General features: G+C 41.0%; 1 protein-coding gene across 1 annotated transcript in view; it reads right to left on the bottom strand.

Moving 5' to 3' along the window:
• Positions 1 to 23069, bottom strand: part of Rtf1 (RTF1 homolog, Paf1/RNA polymerase II complex component) — a 59860-nt gene that overhangs the window by 33868 nt on the left and 2923 nt on the right. The window contains exon 2 of the mRNA XM_048459563.3: positions 8897 to 9007. Within this exon, the coding sequence (XP_048315520.2) occupies positions 8897 to 9007 (111 nt within the window). The remainder of the gene's footprint in view (positions 1 to 8896; positions 9008 to 23069) is intronic.

A 23069-nucleotide genomic window follows, 5' to 3' on the forward strand; every position in this document is an offset into this window, starting at 1 on the left:
GACCTTCGCTCTTACTTCTCCCTGATAAAATATTGAAAATGCTTTGTTTTGTTTTTGGAGACTACATAGCCCAGTTGAACTCAAACTGGCAATCCTCCTGAGTGTTGGGATTATAGGTGTGATATAATTGCCATTTATTTTTCATTTAAAGGGGAATGAAAACAAAATAACTGTATATTTGGAAATAAAATATTATGTGAGTGAATACAGTGACTTGTGTAGGTGAATTTACTTTCTAAACTGTTACAATTCAAAACACTCTACAAGGTTCATTTTCTTTTTCAGTTAACTAAGCTAAAAATTTAACAATTTTCTATGCAGAACGTTTTGGAGTCAATAATATATATTGTTCCAATGATTCTTGCTATAAGAAATAGCACATACACATAGTACTTGTTATTTATGTCTCAGTTAGGAAAAGTGACCTCAATCCACCTTTTCCAAACTGTCTGGCATGCTGGACTTCTCAACGGAAATAGGAGGCAGTTCAGAGTAGAAGACTGAGCTTCCAGGGTCACAAGAGTCAGAGTAGCTAGGTCTATTTTTGCCTACAGATGTGGGTTTCTAATGTGCAACAGAGCCAAACTCTGGACTCCCAAGGGAGGTGGGCGTTGACCAGAGCAAAAATTACCTAACTGTGAAGTCACACAGTTACCCAGCTGGGAAAGAACTATGAAGTCACCTGGCTTCCTCATCCTTCACTCTCTTTCTCAGCCTGAGCCTGAGCCCACCGGCTGCCTCTCATCTGTTGCATATGACACTCCCTGCTTTATGTGGAGGACAAAAACAAGGGTAAAAACAGAAGACATTTATTTAAACGTTGATTTTACAAGAAGATTTTTGCTAAATCTGAATGTGAAAGGAACATTGGTTGTTTTTCTTCCAACAATTTTCAAAAGATGACAAAGCTGCTCCTTACGAGGTTGACTCAGCGAGCTCTGTGACATCAAAGGAAAATAATCAATAACCCAATAACCCAGTATGTGACCCTTTAGGGGAATTAGAATATTACATCCAAAAATAAATTTCTGGGGCCAGTGAAATGGTTCAGTAAGGGCACTTGCTTCCAAGCTTGACAACCTGAATTCAATGTCAAGAACCCACATGGTGAGAGGAGAGAACCAACTCCTTAAAGTTGTCCCTTGACCTCTACATGTGTTATGATTCACACATGCCCACATGAATGCACACACAAAATTAATTAAAAAATCTTTTTAAAAGCAAAATTTTGGAGGGCTGGAGAGATGACTCAGTGGTTAAGAGCACTAGCTAGTCTTCCGGAGGACTCGGGTTCAATTCCAGCACCCACATGGCAGCTCACAACTGTAACTCCAGTTTGGGGATCTGACACCTTCACACAGACATATATGCAGGCGAAACACCAATGTATATGAAATAAAAATAAATATTTTTTTTTATAAAAAAGCAAATTTTTGGCTGAAGGTGTACTCAGCTGAAGGTGTACTCAGCAATAGAACATTGACTATCACATGCAATACCGTTTGTTCATGATGTTCCCAGCACCAGAGTGGGGAGAATCACCTGGACTTCCACTACTCAAAAGTAAACACTTAAAATTTGAGAATTTTTGGGAAAACTCAAAGGATTCCAATAATCAAAGATCTATTTTCCCATGGATAATATATCTCATTTGCATTACATATATATTAAAATCTATAAATAAGATATTCCTATATTTTTTTGGTCTAATCACATATAGTTAAGTGCAATACTCATTCTCCTAAAACATAGATCTAATAAAAAAGTATAAATGAAGACAGTCAAGACTTTGTGGCACAGATGGTAAAAGGGCTGGGGAAGAAATCAGAGAATCAACACCCTTCACAATAGCCACAAATAGCATAAAACATCTCGGAGTAACTCTAACCAAACAAGTGGAAGATTAGTATGACAAGAACTTTAAATCTTTGAAGAAAGAAACTGAAGACACCAGAAAGTGAAAGATCTCCCATGCTCTTAGGTAGGCAGAATTAACATAGTAAGAATGGCCAAGATCAAAAACACTGATGACAACTTATGCTGGAGAGGTTGTAGGGAAAAAGGAACACTTCTGCATTGGTGGTGAGAATGCAAGCTGGTACAACCCCTTTGGATGTCAGTGTGGCGATTTCTCAGAAAATTAGGAAACAACCTTCCTCAAGACACAGTAATACCACTTTTGGGTACATATCCAAAGGATATTCAATTGCACCACAAGGACAAGTGCTCAACTATGTTCATAGCAGCTTTGTTTGTCACAGCCAGAACCTGAAAACAACCTAAATGCCCCTCGACTGAAGAATGGATAAGAAAAATGTGGTACATTTACACAATGGAGTACCACACAGCAGAAAAAAATGACAGCTTGAATTTTGCAGGAAAATAGATGGAGCTAGAAAACATTATTTTGAGTGAGGTAACCCTGACTCAGAAAGACAATTATCACATGTACTCACGCATAGGTGGTTTTTAAACATAAAGCAAAGAAAGCCAGCCTACAAACCACAATTCCAGAGCCTTAGACAACAATGAGGATACTAAGAGAGACTTATATAGATCTAATCTACATAGAAAGTAGAAAAAGAGGGCTGGAGAGATGGCTCAGAGGTTAAGAGCATTGCTTGCTCTTCCAAAGGTCTTGAGTTCAATTCCCAGCAACCACATGGTGGCTCACAACCATCTGTAATGGGGTCTGGTGCCCTCTTCTGGCCTGCAGGCATACACACAGACAGAATATTGTATCCATAATAAATAAATACATATTAAAAAAAAAAGAAAGTAGAAAAAGACAAGATCTCCTGAGTAAATTGAGAGCATGGGGACCCTGGGGGAGGGTTGAAGAGAGGAGGGGAGAGGCAGTGAGGGGAGAAGAGAAAAATGTAGAGCTCAATAAATATCAAAAAAATTTTAAAAAGGCTTTGTGGCAAGAAGAAATGATAAGAGAAATATCCTCCTCTGGCCATTACGCTAGAAACTGCTCACCTACTTCTTCAAAGCCCTTATTCTCCTGACTAAGGAGGAGGAAAATGAAGCTGTTCATAGCCACTGTATGATAGTAAATGCAGTGAGGGAAAACAGGACAGACTTGATGTTCTGATGTTTTCTTCATTAAGGATGAAGGAAAGAAATGAGCTGGCATTTCATGATTTTGGGGATTGAGGCGGTAGTGAAGGAGAAACTCTGTCAATACCTTTCAAGAATCCAGATGATCTCTAGACCCTCAGCATTATGAGATTTTATATAAACTGGGTGTTTGTCTGGCCGGCTCTCTGTATTTGTTATATTGTTAATACTAACAGTCACAAAAAAAGATATCTGAGAAGCCACGATTTCTGAACCTCAGTGTTTTGTTCACTTTTTCCTGAAGATTAAGAGTCAGAGGAATTGAAGAAGAGTAAATGCAACTTTATGACAATGTAAAGCCCCTGGTCTGCACTGAACTCTTGAGTACAGAGGCCAGAACGTCCCCCAGTGAGAGCTACCCGTAAATTACCAAGGAAATAAGGAGGATCGGGTTGTCAGTCATCTTGTCGCTCTCCTAAGCAAACTGTTGTAAGCCTCACCTAATACAAGGCAAACAACTACATAAATACACAACAAAGAAAGCCCAAAGGAAAGGCTAGACGGAAGACACTTCTTATTTAATGACAGAGACTACAGCCTGACTCTCACTGAGATAATGACTTAATGGCAATACTTAAATAACAAATCAGAGGGTGTGTACTGAGGGTGTGTGGATGTTACAAGCAGCCTGTGACCAGTTTCCTTCCAAACAGAGGAAAGATGGGATTGAACACATGATGGAAGTGGTTGCTTCAGATTTGGGTAACCTCAAGATACTGAGTACTGTGAATATTCGGGAGGCAGGGGAACAAAGACACTTCAAGAGTTCAGACAACATCTCTAAGAGGCAAAAATACAGGTCTTGGGACCCAGAGGAGAAACCATTCTGGCTCTTTGAGCTATTTTTCTCCCCCGAGTCACAATCTCATGTCTCAAATTCATTACATAGTCGAGAATGAACTTGAACTACTGATCCTCCTGCCTCATCTCCCACAAAGGGATTATAGGCATAGGTCTCCATGTTGGTTTTGAATTGAATTTTTATGTAAAATAAAAATATTTCAAGTAAATAGTGTTCAAGAATAATAGCTAGGCTAATAACAAACAGTGCTGGAATCGGGTCAAAAGAACTGGTAAAAAGCTAAGTCTTTAACCTGAGACTGTTTTCTTATCTGTAAAATACAAGTAACACATTGAGTTGACTGCTACTACGGGTAATACGAGACTAAAAGGAGACAGAGCAAGAAGGTGGTTTCAATCTCATTATAAACCATGCTCTGGCTATGTGTAGAGCTCAGTGGGCAGAGTGCTAACTTAGTACAAAGAAAGCCCTGGTTTTCATCTCCAGCAGATCATAACTATAGACATGAAGATCAGAGGTTCAACTCAGACTGGAGAAATGGGTAGTGAGTTAAGAGTACACACTGTTCTTGCAGAGGACTTGATTTCAGCACCGACATCAGGTGGTCCACTGTTCTCTGTTGAGTACAGTTCCAATGTCTCTAGACTCTACCAGAACTGCACTCACATGAATATAACACAGACACACACACACACACACCACACACACACACACACACACACACACACACACACACGCACACACACACACATCATTTTCAAAACAATGTTCAAGTTCATTTTTGTCTACAGAATGAGTTTGAAGTCAGCTTTGGACATATTAGAACCTGTCTCAAAACAATGAAACAAACAGCAGGGAGTAGCAGTGCCCAAATTTAATCCCACCATTCAGGAGGCAGAGGTAGAGGCAGAGGCAGAGGCAGAGGAAGGCAGCTCTGTGAATTTGAGGGTATACTGGACTACAGAGCAAGTTCAAGGACAGTTAGGGAGACCCTGTCTCCAAAACAAAACAAAACAAAACAAAATTCCTGTTCTACATAAATGTAATACACTACTCTATGTTGGAAAAGAAAATAAGAACTTCCATTGAGGCTGTTTTTCTCCCTCCTCTTCATTCTTGGACTAAAGTCAAAGCAATTGCTGTTACAGATCTTGACAGTGGCCAAAACAACAAAGGTATTTGAAAGAGCATGACTTCTGAAGTTGTTTTTTATCCCCCCATCCTGAATACAGAAAATGAGTTGAACAATAAATACAACTTAATATCAATACCAAACACATAAAGAAGGCTGGTAGAATAGCTCAGTGGTTAAAGGCGTTTGATGCCTAACAGGACAACTTGAGTTTGATCCCTAGTGTTTATGTGTATTACTATTCTTCCTGCATATATGTGTATGTACCACATGAGTGCCTGGAGAGAGTGTGGAATCTCCTAGAACTGGAGTTAGGGACAGTAGGCAAACTGACACACAGGTGCTGGGAACTAAACCCGGAACCCCTGCGAGAGCAGCAAGTGCATTCTCCCCACCCCCACCCCTCTACCTCAAGATAAGGTTTCCCTGTGTAGCCTTGGCTGTCCTGGAACTCACTCTGTAGATCAGGCTGGCCTTGAACTCACAGAGATCCACCTGCCTTTCACTCTCCTTCCCAGTGCTGAGATTAAAAGCCTAAGCCACCACCACCCCCTGGCTGCAGCAACTGCTCTTAAGCACTGGGCCAGGACCTCAAGCATGGCAAGTGTGCACTTTAATTGTGAGCTACACCCTCAGCCAGCATTATGACCTTCTGCCACTGAAGTCTTTCCAGTCTGAGGCTTGGTCCATATGAAACAGAATGAGCCTTTCTTATTTTTATGTGTGTTGCAAGAATCATTTGCCCCAAATAACACATCAGCATATCTACTAAACCTAGGGTTACCCGTTTAAAAATATTGTGCATGAAACATCCACTTATTCCTTCACTTGTTGGATCTTATACTTACTGTCTAGTGAATATATTCTTCTAAATGGGAAATTGTCATTAATTTTCTCCATTTCCCCTGCCTCCTATATCAATTAAGTAGCTATTATTTTGCTCAAAATTTTTCTCCTTGTGACAAACTACTCATTAACTCCTCCACCCAGGCCCTGCAAGACAGGGTCTCATGTAGCTAGACTAGCCTTGGGCTTGATATGTAGGTAAAGATGACCTGAACTCCTAATCATGTTGCCTCTACCTCCCAAGTGCTTGAATTACAGATTTGTGCCCACCTCCCATTGACCTTTTAAATTAGCTGTTCTTGGTTTGTAGCTCAGTGAGTAAAGGCACATGCTACCAAGCCTGTTGACCAAGTTCAATTCCTGAAACCCACATTGAGGAAATAAAGAACTGATTCCTTCTGTAAATTGTCCTCTGACCTCTCCATGTGCATCACGGTAAGCATGACCAAATACATACATTACACTCACTTGCACACAGAACAGTAAACAAAAATTTTAGAAGGTTAAACTTAACTGTTCTCATCAATTTTCTGTCCTACAAAATCTAAGAGGAAAGGAGAATATCTATGTGCACATTCATGACTCACTAATAGCAAAAGTAGCCAGGCACGCACGGCTCATACTTACAATCCAGCACTTGGGACATAGAAGCAGGAGACTGCTGCATATTAGACTCTGTCCCAAACCAATGAACAAAACAAAACAAACAAAAACAAAAAACAAACAAACAAAAAACATAACCAAGCAGACAAAGACAAAAATAAAGGAGCATATGTAAAGAAATCCCAGCGAAGCTCTGGCACATGTATGATCCACCTGACTGAGGCTAGCCACTTCAACAACCAAAAAGTTTTAAAAGGCTGGTTTGCAAGTAGCAAAGATATAAAAATCAAAGCAGAAATAATCCCGACAGATGCATGGATGAATATTCACTATGGCAAAGGAAAAAAAGACAATAGCCCCTATTTCAAATTTCATGGATTCCTTAGGAATCCCCTACTCAACCTAAAAAATCTACAGCAACCTAGATCCGAATCATGGTATCTGGCACTGAGTGTTCTAGTGCCAGAGCAGTAGAATGAAAAATGAAAACGCCTTTATGTTACCTTCCCAACTGTCCAAAGCAGTAAAACATTTGCTCTAATTCTGAATTGCTCTGTGCTGGACACAGACGTTGCTTGTCCCCATCAGATGGAGCTACAATAAGCCTGGGGGAGAGGGGGCTGGGAACAGTAGGAGGCATCAAGAACTTCATACAGGGTGCTGGAGAAATGGCTAAGAGGCTAAGATTGCTTTGCTACTCTTACAGAGGGCTGGTGTTCGTTCCTAGCACCCATATTTGGCAGTTCACAACCATCTGTAACTCTGGCTTAAGGGAATCTAATGTTCCCTTCTGGCCCTTTCAGGCACTGGCACTCACATGCACATACCCACACACAGATATACAATTAAAAATAAACTTTAAAGGGCTGGAGATGGCTCAGAGGTTAAGAGGACTGCCTGCTCTTCCAAAGGTCCTGAGTTCAACTCCCAGCAACCACATGGTGGCTCACAACCACCAGTAATGAGATCCGGTGCCCTCTTCTGGCCTGCAAGGATACATGCAGGCAGAACACTATATACATAATAAATAAATAAGTCTAAAAGAAAGAAAGGAAGGAAGGAAGGAAGGAAGGAAGGAAGGAAGGAAGGAAGAGAAAGAAAAGAAAGAAGCCTTAAAGGGCTGGAGAGATGGTTCAGTGGTTAAGAGCACTGGCTGCTCTTCTAGAGGCCTTGAGTTCAATTCCCAGGAGGCTCCGGAGTTTAATGCTTGTCCCAATTACATAGTGAGTTCCTGACCAATCAAGACGACGGAGGGAGAGCCTATCTCAAAACAAACAGTAACAAGATTTTTCTGTATCGTTTATGCACTAAAAAAAACAATACTCAAAATCAAATTAACAGTTCAGAGGCCTCACAAATTTTGTAATAGATCAGGTAATTTATTGAGGCAAATTACAGTCCCTGCATTGGAAAAAAAATAAACATTTACTACCTCTTACTGTGGGAAGCAGTTTTAGGTTTGCTGAATTATTTAAGACTAAGAGAATATTACTATAGTCAATCATAATGGAAACAGTCTCAATCTACTACATACAAAGAGAACTGGTAAATACTGTTCAGATGTTAATTAAACTTTAGTTTAATAAATAAACATTTTAAAATGTGTTAGAAGTATTCTCCTAGACTATAGAACAAGAGACTGAACAGAGGGCAATGTCTCTCTCCAGGAGATCACTACAGTGAAAAGCCCTTTATGTCAAATGAGAACACCCCCCGCCGCCCATCTTCCACCCGTGCTTTGCTGTTATTGTTGGGCATTTGTGAAAAGTGCCCTGACATAGACACATGAACAGCTGTTTGGTTTGTTTTTACCTTCCTCTGAAGTTAATGCCATCACTTTGAGGGAGGGCAAATCAATCTTCCTAGAGAAAGCACTGTGTTTCACAGTACTGACCATAAAATAAATACGGCATCTATGTTTTTTCTGTACCACCTTTCTTCTGAGACTGGACCTTTTCTAAGTGGCCTCGATGCTTCTGCTTCAGCTTCCTGAATGCTGAGATTATAGGCATGTACCACATGCCTGACTTAGAATTTGTTTTCTAATGTGAAAGCAGTATTTAAAAGATGACCTTTAAAAAGTAACTAATGGCCAGGCTGTGGTGGCACAGGCCTTTAATCCCAGCACTCAGGAGGCAAAGGCAGGCAGATCTCTGTGAGTTTGAGGCCAGCCTGGTCTACAGAGCGAATTTCAGAACAGGATCCAAAGCTACAGAGAAACCCTGTCTAAAAAAAAAAACCAAAAAGTAAATAATGTTTGGCCTTCCGCAGTAGAAAATGGCCACTGTGCAATGTGTGTAACCCGAGCTTTGCTCACACAACTTCTCCCATAGGTCTTGGGTTACAGGTGTTAGTTTTAGGAAGCACAGGCCTCACTCCTCCACACCCACCTCATCATCACTGTCCGACGTCTCGGAGTCTGACGAGGCTGCAGGCTGACTCACAGGAGGCTCCTTCTCCTCAGAGTCACTGCGCTTCCGCTTTGCCAGGGACAAGAGCTCCTAATTGGGTAGAAATAGTCACATCAGTTGTGCTCAACAGAAAAGTGCCCACCTTGATCTCTTCATGTCTGTGTGTTCAACTTAGTACACCCATGAGCACTGAGCAGACAGGAAACCAGAATTCATGGTGCAAAACTGAAGCTCCAAAATCTGCCCTCCCTTGAAGAGTGAAACAAACAGAAAATGAACTGGAGCTACCTTCCGATTTCAGATTCCTCTCTACACTGCTGAGTACTTACCACTGATACTGAATGGTAATATGTTTACAAAGGCAATCTGCTTCATGTTTCAAACGGTAGAGAGCCAATAAAAACTGCAAAGATCTTTTATTGTAGTTCATGGTAAATTTAGCAATTATGGCTATTCTAATAAGCCCACCAACTACAATTTCTGGGGTCATTTTATATTTTGAAAATGTAAATCAGAAAAAAAGGAGGTATCTTTCTGATGTACAGTCCAGGGCCCCACAGTAAATAGGACACGTGCTGACCAGAACTTTGACAATGCCAATACTCCCATTCACTATCGGTGGCCTGTCCTGGTGATTTAATACAGGTGGGGGGGGGGGGCTGTCCACTGTCACACGGTTTCCAATTACTTCTCCCATATTCTCAGTCCGGTTGTTCAAAACCATGACAAAGGGTCCCTTGCTCTACTTTCTGCAATCACACCACCAGCTGACATTAGTCTGTTCTTACTAGACAGCAGGCACTTTTCTCTGCATCTGACACTTGCTCTTCACCACAACTCAATACATACTATCATCCCATTGAGAGATAAAGAAGCGCCTGGTGGGCTGATGAGATGGCTCAGTGCCTGCTTCAAAAGCCTGATGACCTGAGTTTGGTCCTCACAACCCACATTAGAGTGGAAGGGAAGAACAGATTCCAAGAAGCTGTCCTCTAGCTTCTGCACATACGTCAGCTCATACACACATACACACACACACAATTTTACACATGCACCACACACATTTTTTCAAAAATCTATTTTTATTTTACATGCATTGATGTTTTCCCTGCATGTATGTGTGTCTGAGGGTGTCAGATCACCTGGAACTGGAATAGCAAACAGTTGTGAACTGCCGTGTAGGTGCTGGGAATTGACCCAGAGGCTCTGAAGAGCAGTCAGTGCCCTAACCTACTCAGCCACCCCTCTAGTGCTTACACACACATTTTTTAAAAAGATTTATTTATTTGTTTGTTTGTTTGTTTATTTATTTATTATTTATACAACATTCTGCCTCCATGTATGCCCACATGCTAGAAATGGGCACCAGATCTCATTACAGATGGTTGTGAGCCACCATGTGGTTGCTGGGAGTTGAATTCAGGACCTCTGGAAGAGCAGCCAATGCTCTTAACCACTGAGCCATCCCTCCAGCCCCTTACACACACATTTTTAAAGACAGTGTGTGGAGCAGAAGAGGTTAAATCCTGTCTCTAAGCTGTATAACGTACTTAGTAACAGGAGTACATGAGAGTACAGGACTTTAAACCTGGCAGCAGACTCCTGGCTCCTAATGCAGCCATAATTTACTAGTCTAAAACATTTCCTACTGTGCCAGAGAGAGTGCAGTTAATCAATACTGGCAGGAGCAACCCTTGATGACTGCAGTGCTATGCAATTAGAAGTGAAGTGCAGGACAGATTTTAAAGCAGAAGACTGTTACAAAGCATCTGTTTCCTTCTGCCAGTCTCCTGCTATTTTAGGAGTACTGTCCTTCCTTGGCCAGGATGAGAAAATGACCTTCTAACATTAACAGCTGGCATGCTTCTTCTTCATAAGCAGTCATGAGATGTCTGCCACTCTTCTCACGTCATTGGAGACCGAGTACACCAGATCCTGAAAAGGTTAAAGGTAACTCCTACAGCCCAAATGTAAATTATGACAATGAAATATTTATGCTTAATGGTTAAAAAAAAATAGCTGGGCATGGTCATGCACACCTTTAATCCCAGAACTTGGGAAGCAGAGGCAGGCAGATCTCTATCAGATAGACATCAGTCTGGTCTACAAAGTGAGTTCCAGGACAGCTAGGCTTACAGAGAAATCCTATTTTTAAAAACTAAACACACACACACACACACACACACACACTCCAAGGTAAGAAATAGCAAATACATACAGTTTAACACTACCGAAATTAAGACATAGGACCCCGCCACCACTCCAAATTTCCTCCTTCTTTCCCGGAAAACACTGTCATGTTTTCTACCCCTACAGATTTCCCCATTAGAGACTGGTATAAGAATGGAATCACGTGGTCTTGTAGCCTCTTTGAGAGTGGCTTCTTACTTTTCATTATAAATTTTTAAAATTATTTTTTTGTGTGCACATGTATATGGAAGTCAGAGGACAACTTTTGAGTTTCTGTTCTCTCCTTCTACCATGTGGATCCTGAGAATCAAAATCAGATTATCAGGCCTAGCAGCTAGTATCTTTAATTACCAAGCCATCTCACTGGCATGAATATGGTTTTATTTAATATTTACACATCTGACATTCATCCATGTTGCAACATGTAACAGTAGCTTTTTCCTTTTTAAAAAGATTTTAACTTTTTAGATTTATTTTATATGTATAAGTGTTTTGCCTGTATGTATGCATGCATATCAAAAAGGAGATCAAAAAGAGGACCTTAGATTCCCTAGAACTGGAGTTACAGATAAATAGATGGCTACAGAGAGTTATTGGGAACAGAATCCAGGTCCTCTGCAAGAGCAACAAATGCCTTTCTTTTCTTTTCTTTTTCTTTTTCTTTTTTTGGTTCTTTCAAGACAGGGTTTCTCTGTTGCTTTGGAGCCTTCCTGAAACTCACTCTGTAAACCTGGCTGGCCCCAAACTCACAGAGATTCACCTGCCTCTGACTCCCTAGGATTAATGGTGTGCACCACCACCAGCCACCACCACCCAATGGTGCAACAAATGTTCTTAACCACTGAGCCATCTCTCCAGCCCCATTTTATAATTTTAAATTATGTGTATATATATGTGTCGGTTTATGAACACGTGAATTATGCAAGTGCCTGTGGAGTCTGGAGGAGAGCAGCATCAGATTCCCTGAAGTTATAGGCAGCTATTAGTTGCCTGACATGGGTTCTGGAAACTGAACTTGAGTCCTTTGCAAGATCTGTAAGCATTTTTAATGCCTGAGCCATCTTTCCAGCCCAAGTTTGTCCATTTTTAATACTAAACTTCATTCCACTATATGAATGTATCTCAGTGTATATCACCTACCAGACTATAACCACTTGAACTGTTTTCATTTGTGGAGCAATTTCATGTTCAGTTTCTATTTCACTTGGGATAAAATCAAAAAATAGGATTGTATGTGAATTTGTTGATAGCCTTTGCCATTATACTTTGCCCTATATTACCTTAATGCAAAATTACAAACTTAAATTTTTTATTACATTTATTTGTGTGCATGTGCATGTGAGGTTGTGGAAGTCAAAGAACAACCTGTGAGAGTCAGTTCTCTCCTTCTCCCAGAACCTTTCACCTGGGTCTCAGGGACTGAATCGAGGTTGTCAAGCTTAGCACAGGCACCTGTACCTGCTAAGCAATCTTGCATCAATTTGAGGACTGTAGAATTCAGTTTTAACACCAACTCACTGAACATGCATTTGGAAACACTCTTGCTCTGGTTTGAATATACTTTGCTCCCCTAACTCCTGCAATAGTTTCTTTTTGTTCTGAGACAGAGCCTCACTTCCTGGCCCTGGCTGCTGAAACTCACAGAGCTCTGACTGCCTACAGCTGGGACTAAAGGCATGTGCCACAACACTCAGCTTCTTGTAGTACTAAGTCACAGAGAATTACTTGATGGCATTAAGAGGAAAGGAAGCTGATTTGGCTATGGTACGCAGAAGTGGGGCTAAAGGAAGTTAAACTTCACGGCTGAAGCCTGACAGCTTTATAAGCAGACAGACACATGTCTGTCTAATGTCTCTCACACAATGTCATCCGCCCTGAATCTGTACCATGCTGTTGGCATCCAGCCTCCAAAATTGTAAGCTAAGTATCCCCTTTCACCCTAAGAAGTAACCTAATTCATTACAGTAATAAAATTTTGACTACAGCCTGTAATCAAGTCCTTCCTTGAAACAGTAGTTATTATAATCAGTAGATATTCGTTAAAAGTTACTGGAACAGGCTGGCAGGATGGCTCAGTGGGTAAAAGGAACCAGCCATGAGCCTGAAAACCTGCATTCAATGCCCAGAACCAACCACCTCAAGTTGTCCTCTGAATCTCACACACCTGTGTACTTAAAAGTTCACACACGGCTGGGTGGTGGTGACACACGTCTTTAATTCCAGCACTTGGAAGGCAGGGGCAGGCAGATCTCTGTGAGTTCAAGACCAGCCTGGTCTACAAAGCAAGTTTCAGAGCTGGGCGGTGGTGGTGCGCGTCATTAAATCCAGCACTCGGGAGGCAGAGACAGTTGGGTCTCTGTGAGTTCGAGGCCAACCTGGTCTACAGAGCGAGTTCCTGAACAGACTCCAAAACTATGCAGAAAAACCCTGTCTCAAAAAACAAAAACAAAAACAAAACAAAACAGAACAAAGCCAGTTTCAGGACAGCCAGGGCCGTAATATAGAGAAACCCTGTCTTGAAAAATAAACAAATATATAAGATAAAAATGTGCACGCAGTACGCACACCTCTTATTTGGCATCATCAATCTGTAACCTCAGCACTTGGAAGGTAGAAAAAGGAATCTGACACAACCTTGAGGCTAGCCTAGGATTGAAGAATCTAGATCATCCTGGGGTAGCGCAAGATCCTATAGCAAAAAAAATAAAAACAAAATAAAAAATAAGAGATCACTTTATACTAAACACCCAACAAACGGCTTTCCATCCATTAACAATGTATCTGATAAGCACTTTCACTTTGTGTAGCACATTAGCTACACTACAACAGTCCTGTGGAGACAAGACCTTAATAGTGTGAAAACTGCCCTCTTCACTTCTGGAGCTCAGTCCAGAAAGCTACTCAGGGAACTCCTGATCAAACCACTCCATGGCTTAATCCTTTATATCCTAATGAGGGTTCCTAGGTTCAGATGGCTAGAACAATATGCCAATAAAAATCTCCACAATATTGCACACATGAAGAGATTTTATTATTTTTATTTGTGTGTGTATGTGTGTGCACACACATGTGCATGTGTACCTGAGGAAGACAGAAGAGGATGTCAGATCTCTTGGAGATGAAATTACAGGTGGTTGGGAGCCACCTGACAGGGGTATTGGGAGCCAGCCACACTTGGGTCCTCAGGAAGAGTTCCAAGTACTCTTAACTGCTTAGCCATCTCTCAAGCCACAGAAAGAGATTTTTTAAAAAATATTTATTTATTTATTATGTATACAATATTTTGTCTGTGTGTCTGTCTGCAGGCCAGAAGAGGGCATCAGATATCAGTTCAGATGGTTGTGAGCCACCATGTGGTTGCTGGGAATTGAACTCAGGACCCTTGGAAGAGCAGGCAATGCTCTTAACCTCTGAGCCATCTCTCCAACCCCACAGAAAGAGATTTTTAAGAGTGTTTTATTTGATAACTGTATTTTTACAAAAAGTGGTCCATGGGACTGGAGATATAGCTGAATTACTCTGTAGACTTGAAGTTCTGTAAAGAAAACTTTTGTAATGAACACAACTTACTGACCTGAAGTCAGAAGTGGAAGAATGGAAGGGCTGAGAGAAGGAGGTGACACAGACAGACAGTGCTGTGCCCTCCTGGGGAGACCGCTTGCCCTTCAGGGTTTGGGAGCTTCCCTCATGTATCCGGTTTCCTCCCCAGAGAGAGCTTTTCATCCAGCCTGGTCCCATGTGACTAGTCTCATACAAAAATCACTTAGGGGGCTGGAGAGATGGCTCAGTGGCTAAGAGCATTGGCTGCTCTTCCACAGGTCCTGAATTCAATTCTCGGCAACCACATGGTGGCTTATAGTCATCTATAATGAGATCTGGTGCCCTCTTCTGATATGCAGGCAGAACCCTGTATACATACTAAACAAATATTAAAAAAAAAAAAAGTGGGGTTGGAGAGGTGGCTCAGAGGTTAAGAGAACTGACTGTTGTTCCAGAGGTCCTGAGTTCAATTCCCAGCAACCACATGATGGCTCACACCCACCTATAATGAGATCTGGTGCCCAGAACACTATAAACATAATAAATAAATTTTTAAAAAAAAGTGGCTGGGCGGTGGTAGCGCACGCCTTTAATCCCAGCGTTCAGGAGGCAGTGATGGGCAGATAGATCTCTGTGGGCTCAAGGCCAAGCTGAGTGGGTGCAAGAGCTAATTCCATAACAATAACAACAACAACAACAAAACCTATCTACCTTTTCCCTATAGCCCACTCCACAATTCCACACTGGCCAGTCACACTTCTTATGTCCAGTCACTACCATCCCCGTATTTCATCTCATCCAGTGAAAACCTTAATTTGTCTTAAGAAGAATGCTGTGTGAGGTGACACTCTGATCTATCAAATTTAAGCTGAACCAAAGACGTGCTTAATGTCTCAGTGCCCAATCTACTACAGATCTAGCTGTGAAGAGGTACCATATCTAGCCTGTACAGCAGTTTCAATCACACTGTTCAAAGGCCACATTTAAGTAGAGAGCACAAACTGAGACCTAAAATAAAGCAAGAAACTGGACTGATAACATTAACCTATAATCTGAGATACTGGAGAGCTTGTGACAGGATGATTTTAAATCTAAGGACTCCTGAGCTACAGAGAATTCAAGGGTAGCCTGAGAAATCTAGCGAGTTCCAGGCCAGTGAGGGGTATATAGTGATATCCTGTCTTAAAAGGAGAAGAGGCTGGGGAGATTGTTGGCTTAGCTGTTAAGAGCACTGGTTTAATTCCCAGAATCTACATGGCACCCCACAACTGTCTATAACTCCAGTGCCAGGAAATCTGACAACCTCACACAGACACACATGTAGGCCAAACACCAATGAACATAACATAAAAATAAAATAAAAAATGTAGGAAGAAAGAGAAAGGGGTGAAGATATAGTTCAGTGGTAGAGCATTTGTCTAGTATGCATCCAATACTTGGGCACGATCTTCACTATTTTTTTGATCTTCAGTATTTAAAAGAAAACAGGGGGCTGGAGAGATGGCTCAGAGGTTAAAGGCACTGACTGCTCTTCCAGAGGTCCTGAGTTCAAATCCCAGCAACCACATGGTGGCTCACAACCATTGTAATGAGATCTGGTGCCCTCTTCTGGCCTGTAGGCATACATGGAGGCTGAACACTGTGTATATAATAAATAAATAAATCTGTAAAAAAAAAAAACAGAAAAAAAAGCTCATATGAATAAAATTCATGAGGTTTCATAACTAATTAGCATGCCAAGCTCCTTTTTTCTTAACTCTATAAACATAACTAATTCCCAACAGCTAGGTATTATTTGCCCATTACAATCCTGAATTTTTTTAGCATTGAAACTCCCGCATTTATAGAAACACCTCAGTCCAGACAAACTAGAATGGGTTTGCTACCAGCGCCTATTATGTTTCAAACATAGGTTAGGTAGATAACAACAAAGAAAAGACACAAATGTCCCTGGTTTTATGGAATTTAAGGTCAAGAGTAGGAGACAGGCAAGAAAATAAAGAAATCAGTTCCAACAAAGCTAAGCACTAAGGAAATGAATCAAGAACACGGGGAGCCTATCTGCAGGAGAGTGGGAGAGAAGGGGGGGGCGCCCACCAGCGGCCTCCTCTGTATAGCTGAGGCCATGAAGCTGATAAGGTTGGCTCAGAGAACTGCAAGAGAAACTGTCATTGATAGTTGAAGTAAGGGGGGGAGGATGAGGTGTGTCAGAGTAAGAAGAAACAATATCAGAGCAATGCAAACCAGGGTCAGAAGCAGAGGTATTTCATTTGAAGACAGCAAGAAAGCACCAAATGGTTTGAAGTAGAGGAGTAATCTATCCACTAAGGTATTTTAGAGGAGCACTTGGGGCCAGGGTGGAAGTGTAGAGGAGTCAGTCTGAGAACTGTTCCATCCTCAGCAGAGGAATGGTGGCCTACAAAATAAGCAGTCACAGGTATGGAGAGAACTGGGAAGGCCTAAGAGGTGCTAAGAAAGAACACCCCACAGAATGTTGTATTTAAGATGTTTGTTGGTATTATCTCTTTCGCAGAGATGTCACTGGCAGAGGAACGTGATTCAACAGTGGGCTCTGGCTACTTATTCAGATTAAGGAAGGTATGGGCTGAAGAGATGGCTCAGCAGTTAGAGCACTTCCTGCTCTTCCAGAGAACCAGAGTCTGATTCCTGATGTCCTCTTCTGTTATGCAGACATACATGCAAATAGAATACTCATAAACATAAAGTACATAAATAAATAAATCTTAAAAAAAAAAAGAGTAAGGAAGGGAAAGCAGGGTGCGGTGAAGTAATGGATCAGTAGATAAAGGTGCATGGTGCTAAGCCAGACAACCAAAGTTCCATCACTGGCACCCATGGTGGAAAGAGCCAGCCAATTCCCAAAAGTCATCCTCTAACCTACACTTGCAGACAAACAATGGATAGTCTTTCTTAGTTGGGCCTACTAGCTATTTTCTAGGACCTCTCTTTAGTGTTTTGTATAAAACACTCATATAAAATATCATCATACAAATGTCTCTCATAAACTCAGGAAATGGAAACGTTATACTTTTAGCGGACAGCGTTTCTTTCATGTTAGTCTGTGGGAGATTTTGAAGGCTATAATGAATTTGTGAGCAGCAGTGTTAACTTGTCAAGTGCCACGTTTGTATAATAGTGTTACATGTAGCTTGATGAAACTTATTTACTAGTTTCACTTAGCTTTTATTTGGAAATGATTTGAAGAGTGAAGTCTCTACAGAGTTTTAATACTGTGGTGAGAAAGAGAGAGAGAGAGAGAGAGAGAGAGAGAGAGAGAGAGAGAGCGCCTGTGTTCATTCCTAGGTATGCTACGCAGGCACTCTACTACTGAGCTCTGTGTCCAACCCCGATGGGAGCTTTGATATCCAAGATTTAAAAAAAAATACAAAATTCATTAAAAATTTCTGCTGAGGGCTGGAGAGATGGCTCAAAGGTTAAGCAGCTCTTCCAGAGGTCCTGAGATCAACTCCGCAACCACAAGGTGGCTCATAACCATCTATGAGATCTGGTGGATTTCTTGGCGTGCAGGCATATCTGCAGACAGAACACTGTATATATAATAATAAATCTTAAAAAAAAATTCTGCTGAACCAAAAGTCATTTTAGAATTGGTTCTGTTGGTATATTTATTGTTTACTCAACAGTAGAGATTGTTGTTTTTCAACAAATGTGTTCCGTTAGATGAACAAAATTGAAGTGTTTGCCACATTCAAGGATCTTATAGAGAGAAGTGGCTTACATTCACTTTCTTTACATTGGATTGCAGGTTATGAAGGAAGGGTAGATATATGTGGGGTTTTATATTGGCCTGATAATGATGGCATTTAAGCTGAGAACTAGAACAGATGTTAAGAAAAAGATTAGGGATCTGAAGAATAAATGGAGGTTGTTGTGTGTTCATTTTTGAGAGAGCACTGTGTACAGAAGGAGCTAGGCAGGAAAGACTGAGTCCTTTCGCAAAACTGAAAGAAACCCAGAGTGAGTGAAGAGGATTGTATATGTCTTGTTTTAGTTTTTCAGATAGGATCTCATTGTGCAATGCAGGCTGGCCTTGAACCTTTTCCTTCTGTATCCTAAGTGCTGGCATTACAGATGTGAACTATCTAACCTAGCTATAGAAGCAGAATCTGTTTTAACTCTGAGAATGGAGAAGTTAAGATTAATGGATTATAGGCAACATTAAAAGTAAAGATGGGTAGGTCGATGGTGGCATACACCTTAATTCCAGTACTCAAGAGGCAGACATAGGCAGATCTCTGTGAGTTGAAGACCAGCCTGGTTACCAGAGTGAGTTCCAGGACAGCCAGGCTACACAGAGAAACCCTGTCTCAAAAAATCACAAACAACAACAACAACATAAAGGTAAAGATAACATGAGAAAACTTAAAAGTTTGTTGGATATTATAAGTATTGTTTCAATTAACTTGTATTTCATTTATCTACATAGTGGATATATAATTTATTTTATTGCAAGTTGGTGTTACAAATAAATCTTCAGTCATAGGCAGTGGTACATGCCTAAAGTCCCATTACTCTCATTTAAAATGGGACACTCACAAGTGGGAGCCTCTGAGATGGCTCATCAGGTAAAGAAAGGCACCTGCTACCAAGACCAAATTTAATGACCTGAATTCAGTCTTCAGGACCCACATAGAGAATCAACTCCTGAAAGCTGTATTTTGACCCTCATATACATGCCACAGCACTCAAGCACCCCACACACACACATAAGCAAACAAATGCAAATTTTTACAAAGTTAAAAACTGGGGCTGGAGAGATGGCTCAGTGGTTAAGAGCACTGGCTGCTCTTCCAGAGGTCCTGAGTTCAATTCCCAGCAACCACATGGTGGCTCACAATCTTCTGAAATGAGATTTGGCGCCCTCTTCTGGAGTGCGTGCATACATGGAGGCAGAATGTTGTATACATAATAAATAAATAAATCTTTAAAAACAAAAAAACAAAACAAAGTTAAAAATCAAAGAGCTAGGGAAGAGTGTTTCAGTGGTGCAACTCTCAAGATATCTCTCTCTCTCTCTCTCTCTTTCACACACACACACACACATACACACACACTTACACACACACACACAAAATGAATCAAAGCTGCCAAGAGACTTTACTCTTCAAACCATTTCCAAATAAAAGCCAAGTGAAATTAATAAATAAGTTTCATCAAGCTACATGTAACACTATTATACAAACGTAGCACTTGACAAGTTAACACTGCCGCTCACAAATTCATTATAGCCTTCAAAATCTCCCACAGACTAACATGAAAGAAACGCTGTCCGCTAAAAGGATAACGTTTCCATTTCCTGAGTTTATGAGAAACATTTGTACGATGATACTTTATATGAGTGTTTTATACAAAACACTAAAGAGAGGTCCTAGGAAATCTCTAGTAGGCCCATCTAAGATAAAGAGTATCTTTTTTTTTTTAATAGGGGAGTTGGAATCGCAAGCCTCCTGCACACTAGGTGCGCACTCTAACATTAAATCCTATCCCTAGCTCTCTTTTTATCTTTTGAGAGGGTTTCATTCAGTTGTTCAGTCAGTTTAGCCTTTGTCTTACTCTTCAGTACAAACAGGTCTAAGTAGAGTGGCTGGGATTATAGGTCTGTGCCACCAAGCCATCTTCAAAGACAAATTTCACTGTTGTCACTTAAAAGTGATGTGGCCAGGGAGTGGTGGCGCACACCTTTAATCCCCCCACTTGGAATGCAGAGGCAGGAGGATCTCTATGAATGAGGCCAGCCTGGTCTAAGGAGTGAGTTCCAGGACAGCCAAAGAAACCTTGTCTCGAAACACTGAAAGAAGGAAAGAAGGAAGGAAGGAAGGAAGGAAGGAAGGAAGGAAGGAAGGAAGGAAGGAAGGAAGGAAGACAAGGAATGGTGGGTACATTGTAATCCTGGCATTTGGAAAGCTGAGGCAGGCAAACTGTCATAGGTTTCAGGACAGCTTAGATATAAGTGAAACACGTTCTCTCTAAAAGAAAGAAGAGAAAAAAAGAAAGGAAAAAAAGAAAACTATAAAACATTTTAGTATGAATATACCTGAACAAGTATTGAGACCGCCAAAGCAGCCAGAAAGAAAAAGAGAAAGAAAGGGAGGGAGGGAAAGGAAGAAAGTCTTGTTTCGTAGTTCTGTCTGGCCTTGAACCGTTGCTCCTCCTGCTTCAGGTTCCTGAGTGCTAGGGTTACAGTTGTGTACTTCCATGGTAGGTTAGGGCTGAGTAAAGCATCAATGACAAGTATCCTGAAGTTTAAAAATGGAAAAGGAATAGCGCAGCCAAATAAAAACCAGGGTCACTATCAGGTTACATGATAGTAACGAAAATCTTTCAAGGCTTGGAAGTATAGCCCAGTGGCACAGCTATGCCTAGCTTGTATGATGTCTTGGGTTTAATCTCCAGTGTTACTTTTATGAGCACGAGTGCATGCACACACATGCATGTGCGTGGGCACATGCACGCGAGCATGCGTACACACTCTATACAAATACCTTCCCAAGAAGAATCACTGACTCAAGAAAAAAAATCTCTAGGGCTGGAGAGATGGCTCAGTGGTTCAGAGCACTGGCTCTTTCAGAGGACCTGGGTTCTATTTCCAGCACCCACATGGCAGCTCATCACTATCTGGAACTCCAGTTCCAGGGGATTCAACACCGTCTTCAGTTCTCTGCAGTCACCAGGCATGAATGTGGTACACAAACATACATGCATGGAAAAATATCCACATATATAAAATGTTTTCAAAGCTAAACAAATAAAGCGCCTCTAGTGGCTGGGTATACAGCTCAGAAGCAAAGCAATTTAGTACAAATGATATCCTGGATTCAATGACAGCAGCAGCAACAAAAATACAAAAAACATCCCACCAATTAAATCACATTAGAGATTTAAATGAGCTAGCAACTTTGCCATGTTAAACATCTCTTGTCAAGTTCTTTGGGTTCCATGTAAGCCCCTAACTTGGATACACTAGTTACAATGTCTTACTAAGAAAGATGAACTTACATATAAAGCAGTGGTCTCAATCATGAACATGAATCATAATTGCCTAGCTTGTACTTGTTACAAATATAGAATCCAGGACTTTCAGTCTCTGAGGGTCTGATTTAATAGACCGGAGGTAGAAACTATGCCCCTCAAACCCCCAACCTATTTTTTTTGTTTATTTTACATTATCATGTGTGCCTTTTTTTTTAAAGGAGTGCATTCTTTTTTTAAAAAATATTTATTTATTTGTTGTGTACACAATATTTTTACTGTGTGTATGCCTGAAGGCCAGAAGAGGGCACCAGACCCCATTACAGATGGTTGTGAGCCACCATGTGGTTGCTGGGAATTGAACTCGGGACCTTTGGAAGAACAGGCAATGCTCTTAACCACTGAGCCATCTCTCCAGCTCTCATGTGTGCCTTTTTAAACTGGTACAATATGCATCATACATAGTGTTGGTTTTTAAAGTCAATCTACATTTTAAATAAACAACCCAGGTGGCTTCCAACACAGGCGGTCCTTCTAACCACCAAGGAAAGCACAAATGGCTTACCGACTGTCCCTTCAGGAAGTACTCATTTGGAGGTGCTACAGTAATGTGGACATAATGGGTTAGATTTCCACCTGAAAACTCAGGGAACAGTCTCCTTACTAACTGTGCACCACTCTCCTATTAGACACTGGCAGACCTATCATGGTTTGTTCTTTCCACAAGGACCATGAACTAGCCAAACCCAATGTGAAGCCTCCTATGAAAACTCAGCATTAGTCAGGAAAGACCTAGGATACACTGCCTATGTGTATCCTAGGCAGACTCAAGATCCTAAAATCAGGTGGACTATAAATTTCTTCTAAACGACTTTGACAAGGCCACCCAGAAGACAGATCTTTCTCTTGGATTCCTTTGAGGGTCAGGCACAGTGCTCAACATACAAAACAAACAACAACAAAAACAAACAAAGAGAAGGCCCTGGTCTCCTGTTAGGATGCACAAGGAAAGAGACTTTTGATCAAGTTCCCATCGGATTGCAAACATGCCAACAAGTAGCTCAAGGGGAGGTAGAATTGCTGTTAAAATATTTGTGGAACCATATACAAACTTCACATTCTTTTTTCAAATAGATATTTAGAATTAGTTGCAACCTCCTTCATTTATTACTTTGGAAATACTTTTTTTATTTAAGATATGTTTATTTTTATTTTGTGTGTTTGAGTGTTTTGCCTGTATGTTTGTTTATATATCATCCATGCGCTTGTGGAGGTCTGAAGAGGGGATGTGATCCCCTAGAACTAGAGTTAAAAATGGTTGTGAGCCACCAACTGAACCCAGGTTCTCTGCAAGAACAGCTCACTGCTTTAACCGACTGAGCCATCTCTCCAGACCCTGGAAATGCTCTTT

Source organism: Myodes glareolus, chromosome 10 (assembly GCF_982192425.1).
Source record: "Myodes glareolus chromosome 10, mMyoGla1.1, whole genome shotgun sequence".
In the NCBI taxonomy this organism is placed as follows: domain Eukaryota; kingdom Metazoa; phylum Chordata; class Mammalia; order Rodentia; family Cricetidae; genus Myodes; species Myodes glareolus.